Below are 13,241 nucleotides of genomic sequence, written 5' to 3'. Positions count from 1 at the left end.
ATACATTATATAAATATGAGCTTTATGTAATAACAGTAATGGTAATTATTGTAATCTTCCTTTTGTTATAATGAACAGTGATATTTTGCACAGATTCTTACTGGCATTTTTATGCTGGTAACTCTTATGTATGCAGTTGAGGTGAAATAATAACCACAGTTTCTATTTCATTTGAAAGAAGATCAGAAAATGAAATAAAATGTAATTGTCCATTACAGATCCCTTTCCTGACAGAAGGTATCCGAATTCATGGGAATAAAGTCACAGAAGCACTAAGGCCATTTCATGAGAGAATGGAAGCCTGTTTTAAACAACTGAAAGAAAAAGTTGAAAAACAATATGGAATCAGAACTCTTGTGAGTAGCTCTTTAAATATGCTATTTTAAAATACTCTTCAACCTGAAAGCGAAGTGAGGAAGAATGATGATGGTGGTGATGATGATGATACTTGCTTGATACCTAGAATGTTGGCAGCAACCTGTATTAACCATCAGTGCCAGTCAATGATATTTCTGATACATTTTTAAATGTTCCATTGACTGAGTTTCATGTTTAATGAATAAAAGAGATAATAATCACAATATAGATAAAAATAAAATGATGTTGATTTTTGTGTTCACTAGTGGATTTCACTTTTATAGAGGCAGTTTATGTTATGAAAATGAACTCCCTAAATATCCATGGAACATATGTGGACAGTACGAAACAGCCTTATTTAAGGCCTTTCGTACACCACTGTGGCCAGATAAAGTAGGGTTTTTCCCTATAAAACAGGGGTGACATGTCAAGCACAGGCCATCTCTACCCCAGCTCCATAAAGGCAAAAAGTCATGCTATATCATGTGACAACGGTGGCAAGTTTGACCCCTTTGTTATAAAAGTTGCTAGCAGCTTTCTTTCTTTCTTTCTTTCTTTCTTTCTTTCTTTCTTTCTTTCTTTCTTTCTTTTCTGCCTGCCTGTAAGGAGAGGTAGAAGCAAGGAAGAAGACCATTTATCTTTTCTGCAGACAAACTATCTTCTTGTTCCCACCAAGCATAAGCATGGTTCCATCACTGCGTCACTTATAACGATCCCTATCCTGATACATGTGAGTCTAGAGGGCACCACTATCACACTCACTGAGATAAGACCAGGGATCTCCCAGATAGGAATGATGATGTAATTAAATCCCTTTCACAAAATCAGTATTCCTACCAGAGCAAAATAAATACCATAAAATAAAATAAAATAAAATAAAAATAAAAACCATGGATGATGCTTTAGTATCTCTGGCAGTCAAAGGAAATTCCCTCCCCAATAAATGCAATACTGTCAGAATAGAATAGAGTAGAATAGAATAGAACAGAATAGAATAGAATAGAATAGAATTCTTTATTCTTTATTGGCCAAGTGTTATTGGATATACAAGGAATTTGTGCATAAGCTTTAAGTATATGTACAAGCAACAAATTATAAATCATGATCATAATAATAAAATATAATCTTCATAAATCATAAGATGCAACACTCAGTGATAGTCATAGTATACTAAATAATCAATCAACATAAATTATAATAGGATACTAAACAAAAGCAGTCGACATAAATCATGAGCCACAAACTTCAAAGTTATAGTTGTAAGAAGCTAAGGAAATAGGGGATGGGAAAGATGAGATTAATAGTAATACAGCCCTGCTAGGCAAGAGTGGTCTTACAGTAGACTAATTGGAGCCCACAAGGTACCAATTTCTATTCTGCCTTTTTTCATATGGATGATAAGATGATAGGAACTAAGCAGAGGTGGGTTGTTTAGGATAGGCCCATTTTTCGCCCTCCCCAAGCCTCCGCACATGCCTTGCACTTACCTGCATCCAAAAGAGGCTGTGTGGGGACTCCTGGGAGGGAAAGAGCATGGTGGCGGGGTCAGCTAGGGGTGGGATTTGGGGTTCTCCAAACTACATACAATGTTAGCTAGAGGTTCTGCCAAACCCCTATGAATCCCCAGCAGCTCACCCCTGCTCCTAAGGTACCTACTTAAATTTTAATCGTTACTTGTTTCTAAGAGTTACATTTAGAAATTGTACATACTTTTGGAAACCAGAAACTGAACTTCTGCATGAGTACCTATTTAATTTAAGGTACCTACTTAAATTTTAATCGTTACTTGTTTCTAAGAGTTACATTTAGAAATTGTACATACTTTTGAAAACCAGAAACTGAACTTCCGCATGAGTCTATGAGTAATTAAAATATGCTGACATACCACTTTCAGGGAATTGTTCTTGGTGAACAATCTTCATATACTCCTAAGATTATTGATTTTGCCATGTTAATTATGTCGAATATATATTATCTTTGATAAGCACAGAAGTTTGTAAAGGATATGAGCCTAAGATTCGCATAATACTATAAAACTTTCATAATTGAATGTGGAAGAGTAAACTCTACAAGTGTTTGAAGACCAATATAACTTATAGAAAAATAAAAGATTGATTTAGTCATGCTTTATGTCATATTATTTGTGTCTGATTTTTTTTAAAGAAGTAAAACTTTTGGAAACCAGAAACTGAACTTCCGCATGAGTCTATGTGTAATTAAAATATGCTGACATACCACTTTCAGGGAATTGTTCTTGGTGAACAATCTTCATATACTCCTAAGATTATTGATTTTGCCATGTTAATTATGTTGTATATATATACAGTATTATCTTTGATAAGCACAGAAGTTTGTAAAGGATATGAGCATAAGATTCACATAATACTATAAAACTTTCATAATTGAATGTGGAAGAGTAAACTCTACAACTGTTTGAAGACTAATATAACTTATGGAAAAATAAAAGATTGATTTAGTCATGCTTTATGTCATATTATTTGTGTCTGATTTTTTTAAAAGAAGTAAAACATAAACTATTAATATTTTCCTCCTTTATTATAGTGGTTTTCACCTATAGTTCTTATCATGTATGAGTATTATAGTTGATCTTTGGTACAAACTTCAATTTTCACTTTGTTTTCTATGCAATAATGATAAAATTGGAGTAGTTGATTAGGAGTAGTCGATTCCTTAAAAAGAAGATAAATCAGGCTTGAGTTGTGATAATGAAAAGAGTTGTAGACTAAGAAAATGCTTAATGCTTTCTCATTTCAGTGTTATTTAAATTCTATGATTCATTACCATTACTAAAAAATAATAGCAACAAAATTGATAAATTGCATAAAGTGTATAAACTGCAGAATTATTGTACTACCCAGTGGAGTTCAAGGCAGCTATTTCATAAAGTTCACTGGAGTCAGATGAATTGCATTAGCAATTGTCAGTTGGACATACCCAGCCTAAATATTTTCCACATGAAAAGAAATATAGGGACATAAATTCTACTTCTACATCACTGATTAACATTGAGATAAAATTAATGACTTTATGTATGCCCAGATGCTATCCTATCACTGTTATGTTAATGACAGTAAAGATCTTGCTAAAATAGATAATGTTATATCTGTTTTATCAGTACTTGTGCAGAACGATTTCCTTTGAGCCATTTGTCAGTGATCAGAGAGCACAGGAGTTTTATTTTTGTCAGAAAAGCACTAATATTTTGTGTGTATATCATTTATCAATAGCTATCAAATCTTTAGTATTCAGTTCTGTAAAATTTAACGTTAAAAGTATTTTATTGGTATTTTTGTTTCTGTAACATTTTGGTCCATTTAAGTAATAGTATTTAATGGACTGTTAGAGCACTACCAAATAAAATCTTATTCACACAGAAAATCATGAGATCTCTTCTAGATCTAGGAAATTGCCAATCTGCAGATGAGGAGAGGTGAGCTGAAGCAGATACAAGTATCTTCTCTCCAAGTAGAGTGTGAGGACAAATAACATACCATTTTCCTGCTCCTTGTCAAGAAATTCCTTACATTTCAAACAATAGAATCTCTCCATGGGATGAGATTCCCGATTCTGTCTTTTGCACCAGCTTCTTGGGGCCTTTGCTGAAGAAGAGCAATGAGTCGCCATACTTCTTTTCATTTTCATTTTTTTTATTATGTCTTTGTAACAGAAGAAGTTCTATTTTATTTTCATTTTTGTTTTGTTTTGTAGCCTTCATCAGTAGAAGACCGGCAAGGTAGTCGGCCAAGGTCTATGGTTCGATCGTTCACAATGCCGTCCTCCTCACGACCACTATCTGTTGCTTCAATTTCTTCCATCTCTTCTGACAGTGCTCCTTCTAGACCTGGCTCAGATGGGTAAATGCACCATAATGTGTTCTATAGTTCTGCTCTGCACCCTTTCATTTGTCATTTTGAATATCAAATCTAAGCTGTAAGAGGTATCATGATGTGTAACATATAGGAGGTCTATTTTGCTAATTCATTCTGGGTCCATTTGCTTTTATTTCATGAAACTATACAGGCAAATTGAAAATCACTCCTATATCTAGACAGTGAAAAAAGATATTTAGCTCAAAGATTCTTGTCAGCCACTTTTTATCTAAAATATTAAATTTTAATATTTAATGTTGTTGTTGTTATTATTATTATTATTATTATTATTATTATTATTATTATTATTATTTACATTTGTATGCCGCTCCTCTCCGGAGACTCGGAACAGCGCACAACAATAATAAACAGTGTACAAATCCAATATTAAAAACAATTTAAAAACCTTTATAATTAAAATAATCATACAACTCAATCAAAACATACATAAACCGGGGGGTATATCAACATCCCCATGCCTGGCAACATAGGTGGGTTTTCAACAGCTTGCGACAGGCAAGGAGGGTGGGGGCAGTTCCGGATGGAGATAATTCCAGAGGGCCGGTGCCACCACAGAGAAGGCTCTTCCCCTGGGTCCCGCCAGACAGCATTGCTTAGTTGACAGGACCTGATCTACCCATGGGATTCGTGCAGCAGAAGATGGTCCCGAAGGTATTCTGGTCCACTGCCATGTAGGGCTTTATAGGTCATGACCAACACTTTGAATTGTGACTGGAAACTGATCAGCAGCCAGTGTAGGCTGCGGAGTGTTGATGAGACATGAGCATATCTAGGAAGCCCATGATTGCCATCGCGTCCGCATTCTGGATGATCTGAAGTTTCCAAACACTCTTCAAAGATATCCCCATGTACTGTAGAGAGCGTTGCAGTAGTCGAACCTCGAGGTGATGTGGGCATGGTGCACCAGGTGGACCTGGGCAAACCCCCTCCTTGCCACAGCCGAAAGATGGTGCTCTAATATTAGCTGTGGATCGAGGAGGACACCCAAGTTGCGGACCCTCTCTGAGGGGGTCAATAATTCCCCCCCGGGTAATGGATGGACAGATGGAATTGTTCTTGGGAGGCAAAACCCACAGTCACTCCGTCTTTTCAGGGTTGAGTTTGAGCCTGTTGACACCCATCCAGACCCTAACAGCCTCCAGGCACTGGCACATCACTTCCACTGCTTTGCCAACTGGATATGGGGTGGAGATGTACAGCTGGGTATCTTCAGCATACTGATGATACCTCACCCCATGCCCTTGGATGATCTCACCCAGGGGTTTCATGCAGATATTGAATAGCAGGGAGGAGAGGACTGACCCCTGAAGCACCCCACAAGGGAGAGACCTAGATGATGCTTTAACTCCCCACTAGCCCCGACTGTGACCGGCTTGAAGAGGTAGAAGGAGAACCACTGTAGAACAGTGCCTCTCACTCCCAGCCCCTCCAGCCAGCACAGAAGGATACCATGGTCGATAGTATCGAAAGCTGCTGAGAGGCCAAGAAGCACCAGGACAGAGGATAAACCCCTGTCCCAGGCCCGCCAGAGATCATCCATCAGCGTGACCAAAGCAGTTTCCAGGCTGTAGCCAGGCCTGAATCCTGACTGCTGAGAGCCTAGATAATTGGCTTCTTCCAAGGATCCCTGGAGCTGGAGCAACACCACCTTCTTGACAACCTTCCCCATAAAGGGAAGGTTGGAGACTGAACGATATGGCTGGGTCCAGGGAAGGCTTCTTGAGGAGGGGGTGCACAAGTGCCTCCTTGTAGGGAGCTGGGAAGGACCCCCCCTCAAAGAAGCATTGAGAATCTCCTGGACCCAGCTCCATGTCACCTCTCTGCTGGCCGAAACCAACCAAGAGGGACACGGATCCAGTAAACAGGTGGCGGAACTCACAGCTCCAATGGCCTTGTCCACTTCATCAGGTGTCACCAGGTCAAACTCCTCCCAGACAGATGGACAAGGACGGACCCCAAATTAAAATATATAAAATTTACCTAACTGTTTTATCTTTAATTATTAAATGCTTACATGAATTTCTCTGTTTTGTTTTCTCACTAGTTTGATGTTGATTCACCATGATCTCTAGCCCATTGCACAGATAAAGTGGGAGTAATTTCCTATATATTTGTGGAATGAATTTTTTTTACCCAGACTAACTTGCTATTATTTACATAATAAAAATAGGCATTTAGCAACAGTATTTACTTTAGCTTTTTAAATAACATGTTCTTTATCTTGGCATGTAAAAGTACACAGAATAAAATAAAATGGAACTGGTTATGATACTTGTGTATTTGCCAAAGTATGTTTAAACTGGCTATTCTTTGAGGCAAACATGCCTATTTTCATTTTAGTGCAAACAGAAGATAAATAACTTTTGGCAGAAAATTACAATTACTACAGTGTGATTGGTTTCCTTTAAAAAGCAGACAATGTGAATATATACTATGATATTATCAACTATCACCTACAGTTCCATATACATGTTAATAACATGTGATTGATGTCATCAGCTGCATTTTTACTAAGGGGACCTTTCAATGTTCCTTGATTTACAAAATACAATACAGTGGTACTTCTACTTAACAACTTAATTCATTCCGTGACCAGGTCCTTAAGTAGAAAAGTTCTTAAGTAGAAGCAATTTTTTCCATAAGAAACAATATAAAAGCAAACAATGCGTGCAAACCCATTAGGAAAGAAATCAAAGCTTGGAATTTGGGTGGGAGAAGGAGGAAGAAGAGGAGGAGGAGGACAGTCACTGCCGAAGGAAGAAGGTGAGGTGAGGGGATTAAAAAAAAAATCCAAAACCTTAAGGTTTTTTTTTAAAAAAAGAGGGACTCTGAGATGGCGAGGAGGAGCACACGCCTCCCATACACTGCGCCAGAGAGAGAAACCCAGGGGGAATGGCAGGAAACTGGTTGGACCTTTGGCCGCTCTCAAATTTCCTGGGAAATTTTTACGGGCTCGAGTTCTCAAGTAGAAAATGGTTCTTAAGAAGAGGCAAAAAAATCTTGAACACCCGGTTCTTATCTAGAAAAGTTCTTATGTAGAGGCATTCTTAAGTAGAGATACCACTGTATTGAATTGTAAACTATTTCAAAAAATAATTATAGAGAATTAAAATCTCCAAATGTATGTTTGCACATAGTACATATCTGTAAACAAACACATTTATGCACTTTTCCATTTTTTATTGAATATGTTGAAAGAGCTGTGCATTCGTTGTACTAACTGCATTTTTTTAAAAAAATTGTTTAGATTTGTGCTTGAGCCCCTTCTGCCAAAGAAGATGCATTCTCGATCACAAGATAAATTGGATAAAGATGACTCAGATAAAGATAAGAAAGAAAAGAAGAAAGAAAAGAGAAACAGCAAGCACCAAGAAATATTCGAGAAAGAATTGAAATCCACTGATATTTCTCTGCAGCAGTCTGAAGCAGTGATACTTTCAGAAACTGTAATTATAATTTACTCATACTTTATTTAAAAAAAAATAACTTGTGCATATCAGAATTCAATCTGTCAAAATGCTGGAAGGGGGTGTTATAATCTTAGGATCTGGCATCACTAAGGAGTTTATATCATTTAGGACTGATTTGAATATCTACAAACTTAAAAACTTAAAAATCCTTGTGAATATAACACAAGGCTGTTGGGGCCTGGATGGGTGTCAACAAACTCAAACTCAACCCAGACAAGACGGAGTGGCTGTGGGTCTTGCCTCCCAAGGACAATCCCATCTGTCCATCCATCACCCTGGGGGGGGGAATTATTGACTCAGAGAGGGTCCGCAACTTGGGCGTCCTCCTCGATCCACAGCTCACATTAGAAAAACATCTGTCAGCTGTGGCGAGGGGGGCGTTTGCCCAGGTTCGTCTGGTGCACCAGTTGCGGCCCTATCTGGACCGGGACTCATTACTCACAGTCACTCATGCCCTCATCACCTCGAGGTTCGACTACTGTAATGCTCTCTACATGGGGCTACCTTTGAAAAGTGTTCGGAAACTTCAGATCATGCAGAACGCAGCCGCGAGAGCCATCGTGGGGCTTCCAAGATTCGCCCATGTTTCTTCAACACTCTGTGGCTTGCATTGGCTGCCGATCAGTTTCCGGTCACAATTCAAAGTGTTGGTCATGACCTTTAAAGCCCTACATGGCAATGGACCAGATTACCTCCGGAACCGCCTGCTACCGCACGAATCCCAGTGACCGATAAGGTCCCACAGAGTTGGGCTTCTCCGGGTCCCGTCGACTAAACAATGTCGTTTGGCGGGCCCCAGGGGAAGAGCCTTCTCTGTGGCGGCCCTGGCCCTCTGGAACCAACTCTCCCCGGAGATTAGAACTGCCCCCACCCTCCCTGTCTTTTGTAAACTACTCAAGACTCATTTATACTGCCAGGCATGGGGGAGTTGAGATAGCTCTTCCCCCTAGGCCATTACAAGTTATGCATGGTATGTTTGTGTGTATGTTTGGTTTTATAATAGGGTTTTTTAGTTGTTTTTTATTATTGGATTGTACATGTTGTGTTTATTATTGTTGTTAGCTGCCCCGAGTCTACGGAGAGGGGCGGCATACAAATCCAATAAATAATAATAATAATAATAATAATAATTATTATTATTATTATTATTATTATTATTATTATTATTATTATTATTATTATTATAGAGAGGAAGCAGAATAATTAATATATTCACTTAAAGAAGCCTCTTCTCCAGATCATTTAGCCAAGTTATCTAATAGTGCATCCCATGTGCTGACATTTGGAAAATTATGCAGTTTTATCCCATATGTATTTTTAATCTTATACTGTGCCACCTTAAAGAGAGTTCAGGGAGTGGAGATTAATCAGTATCCAATAGGTTTTTCTACACCTACCATAAACTCTACAATGATCATAAATTACATTCTGTCTTTGAAGGAAGTATTCTAAACACAGTCAAAAGAATCTGCAATTATCTCTATCCATATAGGGATATGAGAGAATAAAAAGAAATTACTGTTACATCTAATTATTGTAAACAATTACTTTACAGTAATACGGTTTTGTCTACTGTTTGTCTGCTGTTGTATACTACTACTTGTCTAGTGTTCAGAGAAGCCAGCACAGAATCTTTAAAAAGACCGATCTGGATAACTGCTATGCTTTTTTATGGCACAGTAGATATATTTTACATTAATCTGGGTTTACCAAATTTATTATAAGATTTGGGAGTTAAATAGCAAAGGACAACAGAATAACAGAGTTAGAAGGGATCTTAAAGCCTTTACTGTATCTCCCTAATCCATGTTCTTAGGCCAGTTGTGTCAAATCTGGACTGGATAGCAGCGAGTGAGAAAACTCCATTTGTGATGTTTCCCAAACTATTTTATTAGTGGTATCCATGCTCTGCCTAGAGGTCTTTTGTACTGAAGAAGTAGAAAAAATAATAAATAGCAAGAAGCCCCATACCATTGCATTTAGGGTTATTTTTACAAATGCCTTATTGTTTCCAAATAGTTAACTGCTGTATTATCTAATTTACTTTAGTTTTCTATGTAGAAAAGAGGGGTGGGGGATAAATATTTGTTCCTGTCTATAATTTTATGTGCCCCTCTTCATTGTCTTATTTTAAAATCATGCAAAGGAATTATTGTGGGTGTATGAATAATATAATTTTTTTTATCAGAAATATTATATTCTTATAAACATGACAAATTGTAAATCAGTTTATCCTCTTTTTAAAGCTACAGATGTGTGGAAATTATTCATTACCCTTATGTAGTTGTTGCATTCACACCGAATCTACAGAGAGGGGTGGCATACAAATCTGATAAATTATTATTATTAAATTAATTATTATTAAAGTGATGATATATTTTTCAATGGAGAGTCATTTCCCACAATGTTGCAGCAACTGTATTGTAAATGATTCTTTGTTAAATTTAGAAATAGTGTTACATAGTGGCTCTATGTTGAAAACTGTACTTAGTACTGGATTAGCACAATTCCAGAATAGTTTCATTAGCGTCTTCCTAAAAATCTAATTCCTTCATCTCTCTGTGTGTGTGTGTTGGTGCTGGCAATAGTTAAAAATTGTTACATTCAATAAATTAATAAAGAAGCTAAAAGAAAAAATCACAGTAAAACCAGTCAAATGGCAGCCAAAATAATTATTTAAATTATATATTTTTATTTTATTTTAAAAGGCCTAATTTTTTTAACAAAGGCCATGGAGGAATCTGCCAGGCCAGTCTCTCCAAATAAGCCAGAATTTTCCTTTTCATTTTTCTACTGACTATGGCAGTCTCAGATTGATACAGAGGAAAGCTGCACAATGAAAACCTGGGACTCATGTAGAATAACAATGATGTAAGCATTCTGTTAAGTATTTTGAACCTATTTTAAAAAAACTTTAAATGTAACATCCAAGGCTTCGGACTGCACTCAGAAACTAATAGATAACTTAGTCAGGTTTTACAGGGCTAACATGATAGCCCCTTGCTATTTTTGCTCTTGCATTTGAAACTTACAACAAATTTAGCACTTTTGAAAGCTCCAAAGGCTAATACTCACAATATTTAGAAGTTTCAGTATAGATATTGGTCACAGAAGTTAAAACTATTTGACAAGGTTAGTATTCCTTGTCAAACATAGGTTGAGTTCCCATATTGCAATTGTGTAATTTACTTGTTCAGAGTTTAATATATGATATGCATCCAATAATTATGCACATGTAGTAAAAATTGTAATATTTTACTAAATAAACTATGACTTAATATGAGCTATGAATCAAGCTAATGATGAAAAGTTATAATAATCACATTGGTTAGGAAGTTACATTTCAAAAAGACCGAACATAAGCACCCACCCACTATAATTTAACTGGAAAATTGAAAATAATTCTGATCTTGAACAACTTCATAAAAATCTGCCTCTTCTGATTAATTTTTTTTGCAAGTGATGATGTTCTCTGGCTGGAACTTCACCTAATAAAAGAAACAGAAGAAGCAGTTCCCTATTTTTAGTAGCCTTTTTATACTATGCATTCTTCATATATTTTGCATATTTAAATCATCATCTGACTGCTTGAACTGTTCTGATGATCCCTGTATTTGATCAGCCTCAAGGGATTCCTGCCTTGATATCTCCTGAGGTTGACATCCTACTAGTTTAGCTGAAATAGCTTCTTCAGCTTCAGAATTATCTGAATCTCAGTTCATGACAATTCTGTATTAACTGGATACAATATACTAATTTTTAATACAGATAATACTATACTTTTTTAAACTGAGTCTTTCCTAAAAATATTAATCTTATGTGGATAAGATTTGTTAATTAAAATTATTATCTTGTCTGCCATTTTTGTATGCCTGACAATGCTTTTCTGTAGGAAACCTACAGAAAAGGCAATAGAATGCTGTACCAACATGGAAAACTTAAAAATATCACCGGTTACAGCAAACCTCCTTCCCAGACTGAACATAGTCAACAACTGGCGGATGACCTGAATGTGCTTTACTGCAGGTTTATTTCTTTCTTTATTTTATTTGTCAACAAGTGCAAGGAGATAGGACACATGAAAAATGGTACAAATAAATGGATGACAATCATTAAGTGTTGTACCACATGATTCTTGACAAATGTATATTTTATTTTATGTACGCTGAGAGCATATGCACCAAGACAAATTCCTTGTGTGTCCAATCACACTTGGCCAATAAAATTCTATTCTATTCTATTCAATATAAGGAAGCAAAATATAGCCATAAACACATAAAATGAGTACATACAAATGGCTACAGTAGGACAAGGACAGTAGGCACACTGTTGCACTTATGCATGCCCCCTTAGGGTAAGGTAACCAGACGTCCCGCTTTTGCCGGGACAGTCCCGTTTTAAAATAATTTGTCCCGCATCCCATGGAGTTTTTTAAAAGTCCTGATTTTCCTTTCTCTGGACTGCCCAGAAAAAATAAAGCGCTTCCTTTCTCTGGCCTCTGGGGGTTACTTTGCCATGCCCAACAGAGAGAAAGAGAGAGAGAGATTGGAGGGTTGGAGAAGAGACCGAGGTTGTACCTCTCCAGCTTTGGGGGGGGAAAGAGTGGAAGTTATTTTGTTCTCTCCCTTGTATTATAGTTTTTATGCTTTCAAAAACAGGAAAGATAATAATAGAAGTGCCGGACTGGGAAGCAACATACAAAAACAAACGTTGAGGCAAAAGTCTGTAGAGATTTTTCAGTTGTCGCCCCCCCCCCCAATGGTGTCCCACTTTACCAAAGTTATAATCTGGTCACCTTACCTTAGGGACCGCTTAAGAAGCATGTAAGGCCCATGGGAGATAGTTTAAGGTAAAAGGTATAGGGGTTAGAAGCTAACAGGATCAGATAAAGTGTTCCAAATATTTACTACTGTATTGCAAAAGTTGTATTTTCTGCAATCAAGATTAGATACATACATTTAGTTTGTATCTATTGATAGCCCTAGTGTTATTATTTATTTATTTGTTTGTTTGTTTGATTGATTTTTATGCCACCATTCTCCTTAGACTCAGGGTGGCTTACAACATGTTAGCAATAGCACTTTTTTAACAGAGCTAGGCTATTGCCCCCACAATCCGGGTCCTCATTTTACCCACCTCGGAGTTGCAGTTGAAATTAAAGTAATCGTTGAGAAGTAGGACAGTTTGCAGATCAATCTCTTCTATTAGAAAGCGGAGTTTTAAAAAAATAATAAGTGCTTAATTGTATTTAAGCATCTATTGAAATTATTTGGCTTGAGAAGGGTGAAAATAAATAAATCTACTTAGGTACCACTTTGGTAGATTGCATTTTTTCAGCTGAAAAAAGATTGAAGTTTTATGTATATAACTTATGGTACAAAAACAGGCCTATGCACCTATAGTAGCTTTCTATATTTTATTGAAAAATAATCACAAAAGGCCTATATAAGTATAGAGATTTAGGGATAGTAGATTTACAGAAATATATTCTGAAATGGGATTT

General features: G+C 36.8%; 1 protein-coding gene across 4 annotated transcripts in view; it reads left to right on the top strand.

Annotated features, from left to right (window-relative positions):
• Nucleotides 1–13,241, top strand: part of DOCK1 (dedicator of cytokinesis 1) — a 466,948-nt gene that overhangs the window by 417,747 nt on the left and 35,960 nt on the right. For all 4 annotated transcript variants that reach the window (XM_070752482.1, XM_070752481.1, XM_070752480.1 and 1 more), the window contains exons 47-49: nt 219–356; nt 4,087–4,232; nt 7,516–7,714. In XM_070752482.1, coding sequence (XP_070608583.1) covers nt 219–356; nt 4,087–4,232; nt 7,516–7,714 — 483 coding nt within the window. The remainder of the gene's footprint in view (nt 1–218; nt 357–4,086; nt 4,233–7,515; nt 7,715–13,241) is intronic.

This window comes from Erythrolamprus reginae, chromosome 5, assembly GCF_031021105.1.
Source record: "Erythrolamprus reginae isolate rEryReg1 chromosome 5, rEryReg1.hap1, whole genome shotgun sequence".
NCBI lineage: Eukaryota > Metazoa > Chordata > Lepidosauria > Squamata > Dipsadidae > Erythrolamprus > Erythrolamprus reginae.
The sequence above is the reverse complement of the archived record's forward strand: the minus strand, read 5'-3'. Positions and strand labels throughout refer to the sequence as shown.